At 42.8% G+C, this 19,260-nt stretch overlaps 1 protein-coding gene across 1 annotated transcript in view; it reads right to left on the reverse strand.

Annotated features, from left to right (window-relative positions):
• Positions 1–32: 32 nt before the first annotated feature.
• The window catches only part of aff2 (AF4/FMR2 family, member 2), a 127,388-nt gene continuing 108,160 nt past the window's right edge, over positions 33–19,260 (reverse strand). The window contains 14 exon segments of the mRNA XM_084009454.1: positions 33–236; positions 907–1,024; positions 1,026–1,118; positions 1,120–1,138; positions 2,574–2,626; positions 6,335–6,428; positions 7,565–7,636; positions 8,563–8,699; positions 9,128–9,191; positions 9,620–9,756; positions 11,539–11,767; positions 15,242–15,357; positions 15,437–16,447; positions 18,635–18,839. Of these exon segments, the coding sequence (XP_083865580.1) occupies positions 115–236; positions 907–1,024; positions 1,026–1,118; positions 1,120–1,138; positions 2,574–2,626; positions 6,335–6,428; positions 7,565–7,636; positions 8,563–8,699; positions 9,128–9,191; positions 9,620–9,756; positions 11,539–11,767; positions 15,242–15,357; positions 15,437–16,447; positions 18,635–18,839 (2,470 nt within the window). The 3' untranslated portion in view covers positions 33–114.

Genomic DNA, 19,260 nt, shown 5'->3' on the forward strand with positions numbered 1-19,260 from the left:
GGGGGGTCGGCTGAAGGATCCCGGTGGGGGGGACCAAAGCACCGTCACGGGTCTCACCTCGCTCGTCATCCCGGTTCTAGCGGGATCCCTTCAGTCTGTTCTACAGGGTTCTCCTTACAGCAGGCGGGCCTCCAGGCGGAGCCAGTGTAGTCCCTGTCTGATGTAGCGGACCAGCTCCGTCATGCTGCTCTGCTGACTCAGCGGCTCCATCAGCGAGTCCAGCCCCGGGAAGAAGTCTGGGGGGGCGGGGGGAGACCGAGACCGTGAGTCATTCAACAGACCAAGTTTCTACAATGTGGTTTTAGGATGAAGCTGTATGTGTTTAATAAACCAGGGACCAGGTTTGAGGTCTAGGAACTGAACCAGGGACACGTTTGGACGTTTCTGTACATTAGGAAAGAGTCTGATCTTTTCTGTTCGTTAGGAACAGTTTTTATTAACACTTTTAAGAACGTTTCTGTCTGGTTTTAGCTGTTGGAGGATTATCGGGATCCAGCAATAACGATAACCTCAGCCAATCACACGATCCGATCAGACGTTACATCAGACTCGACTTAAACATTACTTTCCTCACTTTGTAAAACTAAACAGATCAATACAAAAGGCATACATCTTATTATATAAACCTTAGTATATAGAAGGCCTGCAGAGACTCGGGGAAGATATTACATATCATATTATGTTGCAAATTAAACTGTTCAATAATGTGTAGAGCAGCCTGTAGTTCCATGAAGAACAGTACTTTGTAATGATGATACAATGATAACATTAAAATAATAATGACACATTCATATTTTGAATTCTATTTTGGAATTTCTATCACAATTTCTCAACATAATATTAAACAAACAGGAAGAAGCAAGGAGACGAGGAGAAGGAGAAGGAGAAGGAGAAGAAGGAACCCACCTTGGCTGTCGGCGGGTGGCGGCGAGCCGGTCGGCCGTCTCTCCCAGTGTTCGTAGCTCCTCAGGATGTTGTTGGTGATGTTGACGTGGCTGGCGGCCATGTGGTGAATCCGCTGGGGGGATGGCCACGCTCCCCGAGGAGCCCGGAGCTCCTCCGGATCCTCCCCCTGCTCCTCCTCCGCTGCCGGCCGGGGAGGGGCTGAGCGAGAGGGGGGGACGGGGTCCCGTTGACTCTGTCTCAACACAGCGAGAGCACAGTGAGACCCGGAGACACCAGGAGACCAGGACAGGGAGGCTCTGTCTGCAGGAGGGCTCTGATTGGATAACACGCAATGAGAGAGTATGCTTCGCTAGTTTCCACACAGACTCTCCGGGTGTCAGCGACGCTGAATGCCGGCTTTATTGGTTTTCCAGCTTTAAAGATAAGAAAAACACAAAACTAGAAGAGCCTTCTATTTAAGAGACTGAAAGCATTTCTCCTCTTCAGTGACGAGCTGGACGGAAAGTCAAAGATGCCATCAAGATAAACAGCAACAACTTAAAATGATTAAGTTATTAAAGCTGCATTTATTCATTATTTTTTGGCCACTTGGGGGCAGTGGAACACGATACTGACATATTATCACCACATAACGTTATGATGAATGTGTTCGTAACGGCTCCCTCGGGGCCGTCTGATATATATCAAGTCTCCTTTTAGCTTTAGCTGTTTGCTCATATAAACTATATCTGTATCGTGTGGAGTTTTCCTTTCCGCTCGCACTAAAACCAAATACAAGAAGTGAACGTAGTCGTGCTGGATTGAAGAAGACTTGAAACTAGAGATTGAGACCATAAACTCATGTTAACAATGTTTACTGAGATAATACATCAAGAGAGAAGTAGGACCATTTTCTCATAGACTTCTATACAACCAGAGAGGAGTCGCCCCCTGGTGGCCAACAGAGAGAAGTAGGACCATTTTCTCATAGACTTCTATACAACCAGAGAGGAGTCGCCCCCTGGTGACCAGCAGAGAGAATGACAGGTTAAGGCACTTCTGCGTTGGCTTCACTTTTCTGCCGCCTGATTTAAATAGAAAGACATGCAAATAAAAGCTGCACAGCCTTGAAATGTACAGAAGTTGAACATCAACGTTCTGAATTACGACTCAGTGTGTGAATATTTATAACGCTGCACATTAATTAATGTGGAAACTCGACAAACAACATGTTTTGTGTGCGGCTCCGTCGGGAACTCCATCACCTGGGTGGAGCGCTCCGGTGCTCATTGTGTAGTAAACTGCTCCCGCTGCCTTGAAACAGCTGGCTTCTCGACTCCCGACAGTGATGTAATGTCTGTGATGTGGCCTTGACCCTCACTGACCCCACACACACACACACACACACACACACACTGAGCTCTACTCCTGCTGTCCAAACTCATTAGCTTCACATCTACCCCTCCTCCTCCTCCATCCATCATCACTCCTTCTCCCCTCAAGTCACCTCCTCCTCCTCCTCCTCCTCCTCCTCCTCACATCTACGACAAATCAATCCCTTTATTTGCTTCCTGAGGGGTTTGTTTGAGTGAGTGGCTGTCACGGCACCGTGCCATTCTGCAGCAGAGCTCCCGTGAATTATAAATTCTCAATTATCTATGTGAATGAAAGGGGGGGGGTATACTTACTTCCCATTGGTCCTCCAGGGAGATGGAGCTTGGTGGGAACTCTTGGCTGAATTCTGGGGGAAAAAGTGTGAAAACATTTGGATTATCAGCTTCAGTCGTACAGGAGAGAAATCATTTAAAAGAAGATGTATATATTTATATGTACTGATATAAAGTGCCATCTATCTTCTCTTTTAACTCAGCAATAAAGCAAGCGATCATATTTCACAAAAGAAAATGCCAGAACGTCTTTCTGGATTTATTTACTGGCTTAAGAGCGTTATTAGCTATTAACTAAGTGATGAAACGCGACATAAAAGCTTGACTAACTGTTGTTTTCCATAAATACAAACAGTAATCTCTTCATTTCATCTTTGACATAACCATCTGCTGTAAACAAACGCATCACATCCGTTATTAATGTTAATATAATATGAGCTGAACCCCACTGAGCACCAATTTGCCCCCCGATGTTTAATTTCTGAAACCGCATGTTCCATGTTTTATAAAAGGTGTATATCATGTTTATGTTTCATAAAAGGTGTATATCATGTTTATGTTTCATAAAAGGTGTATATCATGTTTATGTTTTATAAAAGGTTATCATGTTCATGTTTTATAAAAGGTGTATATCATGTTTATGTTTTATAAAAGGTGTATATCATGTTCATGTTTTATAAAAGGTTATCATGTTCATGTTTTATAAAAGGTGTATATCATGTTCATGTTTTATAAAAGGTTATCATGTTCATGTTTAATAAAAGGTTATCATGTTTATGTTTTATAAAAGGTGTATATCATGTTCATGTTTTATAAAAGGTGTATATCATGTTCATGTTTTATAAAAGGTTATCATGTTTATGTTTTATAAAAGGTGTATATCATGTTCATGTTTTATAAAAGGTGTATATCATGTTTATGTTTTATAAAAGGTGTATATCATGTTCATGTTTTATAAAAGGTGTATATCATGTTTATGTTTCATAAAAGGTGTATATCATGTTCATGTTTTATAAAAGGTGTATATCATGTTCATGTTTTATAAAGGGTTATCATGTTTATGTTTTATAAAAGGTTATCATGTTCATGTTTAATAAAAGGTGTATATCATGTTCATGTTTTATAAAAGGTGTATATCATGTTCATGTTTAATAAAAGGTGTATATCATGTTTAGGTTTTATAAAAGGTGTATATCATGTTCATGTTTTATAAAAGGTTATCATGTTTATGTTTTATAAAAGGTGTATATCATGTTCATGTTTTATAAAAGGTGTATATCATGTTCATGTTTTATAAAAGGTTATCATGTTTATGTTTTATAAAAGGTGTATATCATGTTCATGTTTTATAAAAGGTGTATATCATGTTTATGTTTTATAAAAGGTGTATATCATGTTCATGTTTTATAAAAGGTGTATATCATGTTTATGTTTCATAAAAGGTGTATATCATGTTCATGTTTTATAAAAGGTGTATATCATGTTCATGTTTTATAAAGGGTTATCATGTTTATGTTTTATAAAAGGTTATCATGTTCATGTTTAATAAAAGGTGTATATCATGTTCATGTTTTATAAAAGGTGTATATCATGTTCATGTTTAATAAAAGGTGTATATCATGTTTATGTTTTATAAAAGGTGTATATCATGTTCATGTTTTATAAAAGGTTATCATGTTCATGTTTTATAAAAGGTTATCATGTTCATGTTTTATAAAAGGTGTATATCATGTTCATGTTTTATAAAAGGTTATCATGTTCATGTTTAATAAAAGGTGTATATCATGTTCATGTTTAATAAAAGGTGTATATCATGTTCATGTTTTATAAAAGGTTATCATGTTTTATAAAAGGTTATCATGTTCATGTTTTATAAAAGGTTATCATGTTTATGTTTTATAAAAGGTTATCATGTTCATGTTTTATAAAAGGTGTATATCATGTTTATGTTTTATAAAAGGTGTATATTATGTTTGTTTTATAAAAGGTGTATATCATGTTCATGTTTTATAAAAGGTGTATATTATGTTTGTTTTATAAAAGGTGTATATCATGTTCATGTTTTATAAAAGGTGTATATCATGTTCATGTTTTATAAAAGGTGTATATCATGTTCATGTTTTATAAAAGGTGTATATCATGTTCATGTTTTATAAAAGGTTATCATGTTCATGTTTTATAAAAGGTGTATATCATGTTTATGTTTTATAAAAGGTGTATATCATGTTCATGTTTTATAAAAGGTGTATATCATGTTCATGTTTTATAAAAGGTTATCATGTTCATGTTTTATAAAAGGTGTATATCATGTTTGTTTTATAAGAGGTGTATATCATGTTTATGTTTTATAAAAGGTGTATATCATGTTCATGTTTTATAAAAGGTGTATATTATGTTTGTTTTATAAAAGGTGTATATCATGTTCATGTTTTATAAAAGGTGTATATCATGTTCATGTTTTATAAAAGGTGTATATCATGTTCATGTTTTATAAAAGGTGTATATCATGTTCATGTTTTATAAAAGGTGTATATCATGTTCATGTTTTATAAAAGGTGTATATTATGTTTGTTTTATAAAAGGTGTATATCATGTTTATGTTTTATAAAAGGTGTATATCATATTCATGTTTTATAAAAGGTGTATATTATGTTTGTTTTATAAAAGGTGTATATCATGTTCATGTTTTATAAAAGGTGTATATCATGTTCATGTTTTATAAAAGGTGTATATCATGTTCATGTTTTATAAAAGGTGTATATCATGTTCATGTTTTATAAAAGGTGTATATCATGTTCATGTTTTATAAAAGGTGTATATTATGTTTGTTTTATAAAAGGTGTATATCATGTTTATGTTTTATAAAAGGTGTATATCATGTTCATGTTTTATAAAAGGTGTATATTATGTTTGTTTTATAAAAGGTGTATATCATGTTCATGTTTTATAAAAGGTGTATATCATGTTCATGTTTTATAAAAGGTGTATATCATGTTCATGTTTTATAAAAGGTGTATATCATGTTCATGTTTTATAAAAGGTGTATATTATGTTTGTTTTATAAAAGGTGTATATTATGTTTGTTTTATAAAAGGTGTATATTATGTTTGTTTTATAAAAGGTGTGTATCATGTTCATGTTTTATAAAAGGTGTATATCATGTTCATGTTTTATAAAAGGTGTATGTTTATGTTTCAGTCTCGAGCTGCCGTGTCACAGGATCAATGAAGTTGATCTCATCGGAACGTTAAGTACATAACATCTTTTTCTTTTGAAAAATGAAAATTATTCTTGTTTTCTCTTTCTGTCAACATGTACTCTGTGCACACACGCACACACACACACACACACACACACACACACACACACACACACACACACACACACACACACACACACACACACACGCAGCTTTAAAAAAATCCCCCGTCAGCCCCTTCCCAGGAATCCAATCCCATCAATGCAAATGCAGTGCTGTGATAATGACATCCTCAGTAATTAATTAAACTAAACATAATTAATCAAAACAAGCACATTAAAACCCAACAATCCACGGCGATGATTGATGGCGCTAATTAATACGTTAACATCAAAGAGAAAGAATGGATTTTAATAACGCCATGCAAAATTAATGCACAGGCACCATGAAAATGAATATGAAATGTATTTGAGGGATTGTAATTGGCGTTTCAGATTTCTTTCAACTCGGAGTGAGAAAACGAGAGGAAACAAAAACCAAGTCTGTGCCTGAACATGTGTGTGTGTGTGTGTGTGTGTGTTACCTTGAAGTACTCCATGAGCGACCGCGAGTACTTGACGGCGTGGTCTTTCTTCAGATGGAACATCCTCAGATACAGCAGAGACAGACAGCGGTTACTATGGAAACACAACCATTAGAGAAGGCAGATGAACCCTCTGTGCAAATTCAATCCATCCTCAACACACACACACACACACACACACACACACACACACACACACACACACACACACACACACACACACACCGAACTGTTCTACAAGTTATGTAAACAGCATCTTCACCAGATTGACTTCATGATGATGATGATTATAATAATAATAATAATAATAATAATAATAATAATTAGTGTGTTTTCTCTTCTCAGTCTGATCCGAAGCTTTTTTAGCATCCGGCTTGAAAACAATCTTTTCTTCGCCAGAATCTGTTTTAAATTAATTTTATGTTTTAAATTCCAGGCAGCAAGATGGCAGAGTGAAAATCTGCTGTTTTTTGTGAATGAAACTTCAAAAATAAGAGTGCAGTTTTTGAGTTAACGTCACACAACTATACTATCAGAGTAAAAACAGGTTCCAGTATTTACATCATATATAAATATTATAACAATAATATTAACAGTTAACTGAATAATTTAATTAAAACTAGAAGTAGCGTTGGTTTACGTCCATGATGTTGCCACGAGGGAAAGGTTCATGATCAGGGTATGAAAAACATGTTTCCACGTTGACCCTTTAGTTTTTAGTATGTATATATATATATATATATATTTTTTTTTTTTTTCAGCTAGAGCATTCAAGCCTTTTCTTATTTTATACAGACAGTGTGGAAACAGGGAGAGAGAGGGAGAAGACATTCCGGGAGTTGAACCCGGGATCGCCGCGTCGAGGACGTGGAGCCTCTGTGCATGGGGCGGCTGCCCTAACCACTGCGCCACCAGCCGCCCCAGTATATATATTTTTATTGTTTACATCATATTTTCTACTTGAGGTCACTGTGTGAAGGGAAACCGTTCCCACTGTGTGTTTGACAAATAAATAATAAGAAATGTCCTCGAGGGGTTTCTGAATAATAAACAACTTATTCTGAGGGATGCACTGGGATTACTGTACACACACACACACACACACACACAGACACACACACACACACACACACACACACACACACACACACACACACACACACACACACACACACACACACACACACACACACACACACACAGACACACACAGAAAGAGAACGAACGTACCACAACACGGCTAGTTTCTTCTCAGCGACGGTGGCTGAATGGCTGGCGAAGTTCTTCAACCTCATGGCGTACCTGCAGGAGAGAGAGAGAGAGAGAGAGACCTCCGTGACTCCTCTGACAGTAAACACCTCCTCGTCTCGTCTCCTCAGGTTCGTTTGCACATCGAGGGTGAAATCGTTGGAGGAGCTTCTCTTTAGCGTCGTGCCGACGGACAGCGTCGCCCCGCTGAAGTGCCCTTGAGCAAGACGAGCTCCATCTGACGAAGCGTTGAGAGGACGCTGCCCTCCGTGACACCGCGGCGGTGCTTTGTGGTCGAGGAGACTCTCGTCTCTTCCCTCCTCGGGGAGGTCAAAAGGTCGGAGTCTCAGATTGCCGTCTTGCTCAAGGACACTTCAGCAGGATGGATGAGTGCAGACGGGCTTGAACCCGAGTCGTTCACTTTAGGACAGACGGAGCTCGTTAGCAGGTCTGCAGGTCTGCGACGCTTCACACAAACATGATCATTAAAAAAGAAAAAAACACAAACGCCGACCGGCTTCATGCTAATTAGCTTCCATCAGGTTTTTGATTTGTCGTTTGGCTGCAGGCGGAGAGGTGAACAAACACAATCATGTGTTATCATATTATATATTATATATATATATATAGAGAGAGAGTTTCCAGTGAAGATGTCGGCGCTCTGACAGACAGGAATCATCACTCTCTCACTACGTCTCTCCGCGGGACTCTGATTTAAACTTGTCCATGAAATCATCGTTTCACGCTCAGACGTGATGACAGCGTTCGCCAGGATTATTAACCCTCATCAGATAATCAGACCTCAGCCTCCTCACTCGTCTTATTAAGAGTCTTTAAAGAGCCTAATTCTTTTGTTCAGGAGCTGTGATCGACGGCGTCTCAGCTGAATCAAACTAGGAGACATTCTCAGTGTTTTCCAGGTTTTTCCAGGATGCCTGATAACCCTGCACACCCACACACACACACACACACACACACACCTGATCAGCTCCACGGTCTCTGAGTACATGGTATACGGGGATTTGGCCTCCAGCGGGTCTCGCTCCATGGCGTTGCCACACTCGATGAAGGAGAGGGCGCCGTCCGCGTAGTTCACCGCTTTCCCAAACTTATCCATCTGCACACGAGAAACGGAAACACAAAGACGGATACGTGACGGAGAAGAAGCAGGAGAGAAAAACATCCACAAAGAAGAGGGAACACGTCTTCGCTGCACGGTGGCTCTGTGGTGAATTATCTCGCTGCTGAAATGCAAATCCCCCACATGAGACGTGGAAACAACGTGTAAACACGAGATAAATAACACGTTAAATAAATCTCATTTCATTGTTGGGGAGGGGATCAGATCATTCTTCTGATATTCTATAATCTTGCAGACATCATCAGTCCTTGAATGCAACGTTCCCTCGGAGACAAAACGCTGCAATAAATAACCCAAATAATACGGCACGGCCATATGAAATAGATTTTTTCATTCTTTGGAGACTCACAGACACACACACACACACACACACACACACACACACACACACACACGTGTCTCACCAGAGCGTCGGCCTTGTGCTTCAGCCTCTTGGCCTCCTGCATGTAGAAGTCGGCGCTGTGGACTCTGTGGAAACGACACAGAACAAAAACAGGAGAGAATAATCAGCGTGTTTGCAGCGACGCGGCGTCCAGAGAAACAAACGGATTACATAATCAGCTGAGCGAGCTGCGTACAGTCGCCGGGTCGGTTCCTCGGGCTGAGTGGAACCTGAACAACAACACATGTTTCATGAATAATGCAACGAATCAGTAACAACGTGTGTCATCTTCCCCGGGTTTCAAACACAAACCGGGCCGGCGCCGAGGTGACGTTCCTATTGACGACGACTATGTCGATTAACAGAAAAACAAGATCCGTAACATTTATCCAGCAGTAGATCTCAGAGGGATTACTTGTGCGAGAGTTCGGGAGTTACGTACAGAACGAATAAAACAAATAAATCACGTTCAGTGGTTCCATCAGTGATTATTGGAATAACATCTCCTGCTTACGTGTCGCTGAACGACAGTTTCGGCCTGCGAGGTTCTGCGGGTTCCATCGGCGGTTCCGACCACGCCTCCGAGTCCGACTGTCCGTTGGCATGGTAACCGTCTCCGCCGGGCTTCTCGCCGCCGTTGGTGTCGACTTCCTGTGAGTGGAGAAAGCATGGAGTCCATGGTTATAACAGGATTTAAATGTCTTTTCACCGACTTCACTTGATTCACGTCACTGATTCCCGACACTCGTCAAGTACTTCATGTACTCAAGTACCATTATGAGGTACTTGAGCATTTCCATCTGATGCTACTTTCTAGTTCTGCCACTACATTTTTAACTGACTATATTTATGTGATAGCTTTAGTTATTTGCAGATTTAGATTATTGATATTAAATATAATCAGTAGCAGTAAACACAGTAATTGAAATCAGCCCCATCTTTACCAGCTGCAACATTTAAGTGATATAGTATAATAAATATAATATGTATTTGATATAACGAGTACTTTTACTCTCTGGACTTTAAGTTTATTATGATAATAATACTTATAGATTCCGAATGGATTGGCTTCTTGTTGTATTTTTACAGCGTTGTATTTCTACTTCTACTTCAGTAAAAGGTCTGAATACTAAGTATGAGTCACATGGGTGGAGATGTGTGCCACGCTGCAGATTCAAACCTGCTAAGCGTGACACGTCATTAGGGTCAGGAGTTATTTCTGGAACGTTCAGGTGAGAAACTACATTTTGCGAGAAGAATCTATCCCACTATCACTCCGACACGAGGCTCTTCTCATTTCTCCATTTCATCCATCTCAACGCTGCCGTCTTAAAGGACGGCCCGCTTCCTGAAATACACCGGGAGGAGCGAGGAGGACCTGAGCCAGGATGTCTCTGCTGCTTCTCATGTTGTCATATGTTTATATATAGACATGATAAAAATGCACCACACCTGAACATCCCCGTCACATTATGCCACGTTGTGACTTGAATTAAAAGCAAACACAGGAGCTGCTGAACACCTGACAGTTCATAAAGTACAGCCGGGTAACAGAACAGCGGGCGGCTGACGCTGCTGCACTACACGTCACCTGTCATTGATGTCACTTTAAAATGACCGCTCCGAGACAACGACGTCTCTTTTGTTCGATGCTTGTTGCCTCGTCTCCTCGCGTCTCTTCTTCATGTCCCATCTCACTTCACTGTATCTGGTCTGGTTAACTACAGCGGTATGAACCCAAAATAAAATAATATTATATTATATAAATTAATAAAAAGGATGCCAACGTAACAACATAATGATGATGATCAGTTAAGAGTGTGAAGTCATGCTTTGTTAGGTCTGTCTGCAAGACAAAACGCTGGTTTTCTGAATGGAGTCTGGTTGATGGGTGCTAGGCTACGCTAACATTGTAGCTGCTCCATCAACACTCCAAATAAGGTCATCTAGACAGAAATACAGCAGAGACCTTGTTGTTTCGACCACAGACTGTCTCTGGTTCCTCCACAGTCTGGTCTGGTCTCTGGACTCATGTGAGCTACTATCTAGACCTCTGGGGGACCACAGACAGTCTCTGGTTCCTCCACAGTCTGGTCTGGTCTCTGGACTCATGTGAGCTACTATCTAGACCTCTGGGGGACCACAGACAGTCTCTGGTTCCTCCACATAGTCTGGTCTGGTCTCTGGACTCATGTGAGCTACTATCTAGACCTCTGGGGGACCACAGACAGTCTCTGGTTCCTCCACAGTCTGGTCTGGTCTCTGGACTAATGTGAGGGAATGCTTTGTGATCGGTGTGAACGCAGCATTAGATGAGAGGAGAGGAGGCGAGGAAAGGAATCGAGGACCCAGAGCCAATAATCCATCTCAGCCAATCTATAACATTATGTTGCATTATTTTCATAACAGTTCTGCATTTTTCTGAGAACTTACGCTGCCGTTTCTCCCGTGTGACGACGCCTTGCCGTCCACTCTCCTGTGTCTGTGTGAGGAAGAGGAGGAGGAGGAGCAGGGCAGCATCCCAGCGCCACCGCCGCCCTCCTGGCCGAGAGAGGAAGCGCCGTCACAGGTTCGCTTACGAGGGGGGTCGTCAGAGAGCGGGGACAGGAGGGGGGGGAGCAGCTTGTCATCGCGGCGCCGACACTGCTTCCTGTTTAGAGCGCTGCAGACGGAGAGGCACAGTTAACACAGTGTGAGGATGGGAGGTGGGAGGCAGAACAGCCTTTACCCAAAAAAACCTCTCCAGAGGATCATAGATCATCTGTACAATATGTGGAAATAACAACGAATCAAATCATATAAATGTCAAATAATAGAAGCTTCAGAGGTCTGAAAAATCTCAAACACCAAAAACACTGGAACCTTAAAGGACCTGTCAATCAGCAGGTAAGCCCCGCCCCCTAAAGCATCCCCTGCTTTCTGGTCTGGTGGACTCTAAATGGACCATAATGTACTAAATGAACATCATGCTGGATTGAAGAAGACTTGAAACTAGAGATTGAGACCATAAACTCATGTTTACAATGTTTACTGAGATAATACATCAAGAGAGAAGTAGGACCATTTTCTCATAGACTTCTATACAACCAGAGAGGAGTCGCCCCCTGGTGGCCTGCAGAGAGAATGCACATTTAAGGCACTTCAACATTGGCTTCACTCTTCAGAACCGGAGGTTGTTACTAATTTCCATCTACGTTCCCCTTCGCACTAGAAAACCACCAGAGGAGGATGGATTTCGTCTCCCACTGTTTCTTCCACTTTATTTCCCCCATTAAAGTGTGTTTCACTTTTCTGTGTGATGTTTATTTCGGTCTTTTAGAGAGCTTGAACTGGGTCAGACATGTTTTTTCGAGGACAGCATATTGAGACACTGAAACGTGAGAGAGCATCCGAGCAAATTAATGGACTTTTACTATTTGGTTTGTCCTTGCCATCACAATATTTCATCAACATTGCCCCAAAAAGCCGATTCTATGACACAAACATGCATCATATTCAGCCCAGCTCTCTCAGTGAGACTTCATTTACAGTTGCTGAACGATATTTTCCTTCTTAAGTTGTTGTATTTCTGCCTTCCCTGCTCGAGCATCGACGATTATTCCCTCAGCTGCCTTACTGTTGCTCTTGTGACTCCTATTGTTTGCAACACAACAGATAATATTTTTATGTTTTTCCTCCGCCTGGAAACTCTGGGGGGTTGATGCGGCGGGAAAAGTTGCTGAGCTTGCAGAACAACGCCCCGGGCCCCGACATTAGTGATAATATACAAAACCGGGGGGACAAAGACTAATTAGTTGTTGTAGTGCCTGTGTGAATACGTGAGCTGTGTGTGTGTGTGTGTGTGTGTGTGTGTGTGTAGCAGCATAATTGATGTGTGCAGGACTATGCTAATTTGGGTGCGTCTATACTTAAGTGGATGCCGGTGTGTGTGTGTGTGTGTGTGTGTGCAGGAAAGCATGCAAGAGCTTCTCATACCTCTTTTAAAAAGGGATAATAAGTTAAGAAATGTAGAGCCCCGTAGCACAAAAATGACAGCAGTGTATATATATATATATATATAAAGTGCCTTAAAGCTGTATTCCCTCTGCTGGCCACCAGGGGGCGACTCCTCTCTGGTTGTATAGAAGTCTATGAGAAAATGGTCCTACTTCTCTCTGCTGGCCACCAGGGGGCGACTCCTCTCTGGTTGTATAGAAGTCTATGAGAAAATGGTCCTACTTCTCTCTGCTGGCCACCAGGGGGCGACTCCTCTCTGGTTGTATAGAAGTCTATGAGAAAATGGTCCTACTTCTCTCTGCTGGCCACCAGGGGGCGACTCCTCTCTGGTTGTATAGAAGTCTATGAGAAAATGGTCCTACTTCTCTCTTGATGTATTATCTCAGTAAACATTGTAAACATGAGTTTATGGTCTCAATCTCTAGTTTCAAGTCTTCTTCAATCCAGCATGATGTTCATTTAGTACATTATGGTCCATTTAGAGTCCACCAGACCAGAAAGCAGGGGATGCTTTAGGGGGCGGGGCTTACCTGCTGATTGACAGGTCGCTACCAATGCTAGTTAGCTACTAAGATGACTTTTAGCTGTAAAGTTGAACTTGAATCACACCAGAATCCACATGGAACCAGATCCAGTAAGGGTGCTTACTTAACATATTTACAGGTTTTAATGTAAGACAACATCCTGGACTCGTGTAACGACAACAAAGCGAACCCCCCCCCCCCCCCCCCCCCCCCCCCGTAATGGGAACAGGCTCACTAACATGAGCTGGTTAGACGCAGCCCATTAACGGCATAAAAAGGTACAAATGTCACGTATGTTCATGTAATGAGACGCTGCCGTGGTCTGGACTCGTCGTGTTTACTGTCTCGTCAATCACAGCTGGACACAGAACCACTTTTACCCTCCTTTCCTTTTACTGATTAAAAACAATTCATAATACAAAACATGTTTGATGACTTTGGATATATTCGATTCATATTTCATGTTCTCAAATGCTCGACAAACAAACCCTTCCAGAGGTTAAAACTCATTTCTTTTCTGTAATCTGTTCCCAAAACATGACCCGTCGAAAAGAAAATAATAAAAAGCCACAGAAATGAGAAACTGCTGAATGGACGATGACAGCGTGCTTTTCCATAAAAAGCCTCTTGGATGATAAACACTCGTCTGCCGTACAATGTCACAGGTTCAAGTCCGGGTCGCCCCCCCTCTCTTCTGCTGTACACTCTTTGATAATGCTGAGACGCTATAAAAACATTTCCTCTGTAGCCGTCACGTTGAGGTGTATTTATAGCGACAGCCGCTTTAGTGGCTTTTTAATAATTCACGTGGACGGCTGACAGTCAGGTTCGTTCCCGTGTTCTCCACTTCATCACCACATTAAAAATATGTTACGCCCTCCTGAAAGTACGCTAAAATAAATATATATATACTCTAACATAAATAAACGTGTCTCCTGGTCTCATGAGGAGTTCAGGGGAAGAAAAGGGAACAACCCAGTCGTCTTTGTTACGTCATGTAGACGATATTAATGCAGACGACGGTACTTTAAATCCAGATTCACAGTGAGTGTTAGTACTTCCGGTTAAAGCTGGAGTTCTAGATTTTTACATAGAACGATCCGTTTAATAAAGAGCTGCAGGATGGAGTCCTTAAAACCCAGAAATGAGTCCGTATTGTTGCATTTTTGCAGTAAATTGAAGTTTACTGGGTTTTTGTTTTTACCGATTTTGTCCTAATATCTAAAATATGTCGTAAAGAAGATTTTTTAAGCTTTTACGTGTCTTAATAAAAAACGGCGTGACGCTGACGTCCAGGGTTAGCCTAATAAAATATATGGACATCGGTGGAGACTCTCCCTGACCACACTGGATGTGATGTATGAGCTAAAGTGGCAGTAGTTGAGGATAAGGTGGAGGACATGGAGGGAAATTCAAAGTGTCTGAAACCTCTCCAACTATCAATAAGCTGTAAATGTAAGCGTGTCATCGATGCCTCAATTCATACAGAATAAAACTATTATAAGTGTCTTTCCGGTACAGATTGCTTCCTAAATAAGGTCCCATGGTGGTCCACCGGAAGGGGACGGGACTTAGCCTCTCTACTGTATTGATGTGTGAAGCACGTCAACCCTTACTCTGCGGAGCTGTTCCTGTGGTTGTGTATCGGAGAGATGCATGGTGGGAGGAGCTGGCAGTCTTTGTCCAATCGCAGCTTCTTGTTGCCGTTGACTGACGGCTCACTGGAGTCCGACTGGAGGGAGAAGAGAGAACAGGAAGTGTTGAGTGGAGTGTTGGAGGTTGAGAGGAGTGTATCCACCACACACACTCACCTTGTGTTTCCTCTTGCTCTTGTTGGTGTGTTTCTCCGTCGGCACCGCCGTGTTTCCCGCCGCCGGCCGTCTGTGTTTGCCGCCGTTCTCCGCTCGCTCCGTCCTCCCTGCCGGTCTGGGATTACTCTGCTCCTGCACAGGGGGGAGGTCCGGGACCCCCAGACCTGGGCACACCTTGTCCCTGTCTCTCCCCGTCGTCCTCTCCCCCAGCCTGTCTCTCTCCTCTCTGTCCACCTGTCTCTCTCTCTCCGTTAATCTGTCAGCTTGCCTCTCTCTGTCCGCCGTGAGTCGCTCGCTGTCTTCTTCCTGTTTGTCCCCTTTAGACGCCTTCGGCCGGTCTCTGAGCCCCGCCCACTCCCTGTCGCCCTGCTTCTGTCTCTCTCTCTCGGCCGCCCCCGTCCTCTCCCCCTGTCTGTCTCTCTCCCCCCCCTCGCTCCCGTCCCGTTCCCCTGAACCCTGACCCGGCACCCTGCCCAGCAGACTCAGGTCGATCTTCACCCACAAACTCTGGACCTCCTGGTATTCCCTCAGGGGGGACGGGGGCGGCTCGTGTCCCACGTTTGGAGGCGGCGACATGGACACGGGGTCTTTGCCCTGCCCCCCTAACCCTCCGGGATCGGGGACCGAGGTGCCGAACGAGCCGCTCGTGTTGCTGATGCTCAGGGAGTTACGGCTGCTGCTGCCATTGTTCCCGCTGCTGCTGCTACTGCTGCTGCTGCTACCGTTGGTGGACACGTTGCTACCGTCTTTGAGCCGAAGTCCCTTCCCTCCAAACGTCCCCACGGAGACGCCGGCGGTGGCGGCGGCGAGGCACGGGAGAAGCGGCGTGTGCACGTGAGCGCTGGACAGCGTCTGCGTGTTGATGGCGGGGCGAGGAGGCAGCGTCGGGACTTTGAGGGCCTCCTCCGAGTCCGAGTGGCACTCGGAGGAGGACGAGGAGGATTCGGTTTCGATGAACTCTCGGGACTTGGGGGTGATTTTGGTGCTCGGACCTCTGTGTTTCCTCTTGTCCTGAATGAAAAGACAAAAAAATCAATTACACTGCTAATCATTATCCGTCTGCGGTGACCCGTGAGAATCACTGGAGCTGCTAATCATGGAAACGCACAAAGAACACATTGAACTTGTAATCTCTCTCCACACTGTAGAATACTAGCATGATTAAAAAGAGGCCAACTCAATGAATCCAATCTTGCATTTATGAAATCAGCCAAAGCAAAGAGAAATTCCAATTGAAAGAATCAGTGAAGCTAAATACAGTATATATATATATATATATGAATAACGGCATGTGATAATATCATGCAAATTAGGCAGCACAGGCTTGTTCTACTAATCTGTGAAGTGAAATGAAACATGTTTCTAATTTTGAATCTCGGGGATCTCCCAGCTGAGCTCAGTCTGATGTCACATTCAATTCAAACATTATATTGGATTCTTTGTCAGTAAAGTACGTTTATGTGAACACATCTAGTTTTGAGGTCTGGGCGGGTCCAGGACTCAGTTAGACCAGTTCAGCCCTTCAAAACCTCCAAGTACAGAACTGCTGTGACTGAACCGTCACAGCTCAATCAGAGATTTGAATGTTTGTCCTCCTGCTCATTTCCACTGTATCTAAATAAACTCATTCTAAAATACATCAAAAGTAACGAGCAGGTTTGTGTTTGACTCAAAGTGACTTCCTGACACCGACAGGCTTTTAAGATTTTATTGATTATGTCTTTTTCACATTTGTATGATGTATTTCATGTCATAATTATTGTTCTTTATATTCAAGGAAAAAACAAAATGCTTAAAAAATCCAACAACTATGTATTTTGGCCTCTTGATGGATGGATTTGTTGATAATCAGAACATTTTAAATATCTGTTGCATAGAGATTCCTTCCTCCAGTTACAGCTGTGTCTCTGACCTCCAATCAAATCGCCCCCTCCGACGCCGAACGCTTGATTTTCGATGTTAAATCAGCGATTGTTGTTCGAGACAAAAGGACGTGCGGCGACACGAGAAAGCAACAACAGAGGCAGACGGAGGATTTACCACGATGCTCTGTTCCCAGGCTGGAAGGAAAAAAGCCCACGCGCTTGGCGGACGCGAGGCGACAGTTTCCTCAAACTCCTGGAGTCGTTCCAGCGCGTGATGCCATCTGAGAAATCCAGTTTCCAATCAACGCCGTGGTTTTGTATAAAGCGTCTTTGCGCTGATGCCAAACGCTTCCTTCCGTTCTGGAGCAGAAGACTTGGGCAGAGCTTTTCTGGAGAGTTCTTCTCTCCTCGCCGCCGGCGGATCGAGTGTCGTGACAGCAGCACGCGGTTAAAGATGGACTTCCCGTAGGTCGGATTATTATTATATTATCCACGTGGAAATCATGGAGAATCGACCAGGATAGGTCTTCAGAGTTCACTTTTAATATATTATATATATATAATACATCTAATAAACTTCAAGCTTTGATGTGAAGCTTCACATGGGAGAATTCCTTCCATATTTTGTTGGTTGTGTCTTTTGTTTTTCCAAGAAGAACATGAATATTAATTTCTGTCAACCTGACTTCAGTTGATTTCTCATTAATTGATGACCATTTATGTCCATACCATTTACATCGATTAATGATCATAATGAGTATTTGTTGATGACGATGAGTTACAGCCATAAACATGTTCTGTGAGGTCATGGTGACCTTGACGTCTCCGTTCTAGTGGACATAAACCATGAAGTCCACATTCCCGTTTCACTAGAAGATGTTTTCATCTCTTTGTAATTGGAATATAATCTTGCTTGCTGTCTATGGAGACATGAAGCTACTGTACGGTGGTCTCTCCCTCCACTCGTTCTCCTTCAAACTACCTCATCTCCATAAAAACCAGCGAGTGCTCACTCATTAAAGGTTAAGACGCTGGTCGATGGTTCCTTTCCATCCCTCCGACTCCGACTCCCCTCTCTCACTTTCCATATTCCGATAAAACCCAGCCAGTGTTGAGCCGTAATGCAGCTTTTTATCCGGTGAGAGTTTTACGGCTTTGACAAATCATCCGGAGACGATGGAGATGAAGCGATCGTTGCAGGACGGCGGTGGCTTTTTAACTGTTTCTTTGCTAAATTACAAATGTTCTTCTTGAAGAGGCATTTGAAGGAACATGGATTGTTGGATTAACATTCTAGCTGTTATCATAATTATTGGATTAACTGGAGACCAACCTGGCTCACGCTGACAGCAGGTGATGGTGCGGGGGTTTGCTGCGGCGCCCCCGGTGGAGGAGCCGTGCTGCTGTTTGAGTTGGTAGCACTGCGAGGTTCCTTCCTCGGGGCAGTTTTCCCACTGGGGGGTTTGCTTCGCGGCCTCGAGGGGTTCTGGAGCTCCAGGGAGGGGGGAGGCAACAGGTCCTTCTCCCTGGCTGCAGGGCTACAGCAGGGGGAGAAAAAACACACACATCATGAGATTCACCCTTGAGCAAGGCACTGCTGCCTTCATGCTGAGTGCTGCACTCACACACACACCAGGCGATAGTGCTCAGCCTCGGCCAGCTGCAGGGGGCTGAACGTGCGTTAACATGAAAATATAGAAGACAGCGTGAAATAATTGGAAACAGCATGCGCTCGGTGGAACCTGTTTGGATGTGGAGACTTGAAATGGGAAGGGGAAGGGAAGGAAGCGGCTGAGGGGAGAAATGAGAATAAAGAAACAAAGTCTGTGTTTTTCTTCCAATTAGCCGAAACATCAAGCCGAGCAGCGTCGACTCAATCTGAGCGTTCCTCACGACAGACGAGGGAGGGACGGCGTCCGACGGCCGGAGCCTCAGCGGTGACTGTAGTTCTAACAATAA

The sequence above is a fragment of the Eutrigla gurnardus genome, assembly GCF_963514095.1.
Source record: "Eutrigla gurnardus genome assembly, chromosome: 5".
Taxonomy (NCBI): domain Eukaryota; kingdom Metazoa; phylum Chordata; class Actinopteri; order Perciformes; family Triglidae; genus Eutrigla; species Eutrigla gurnardus.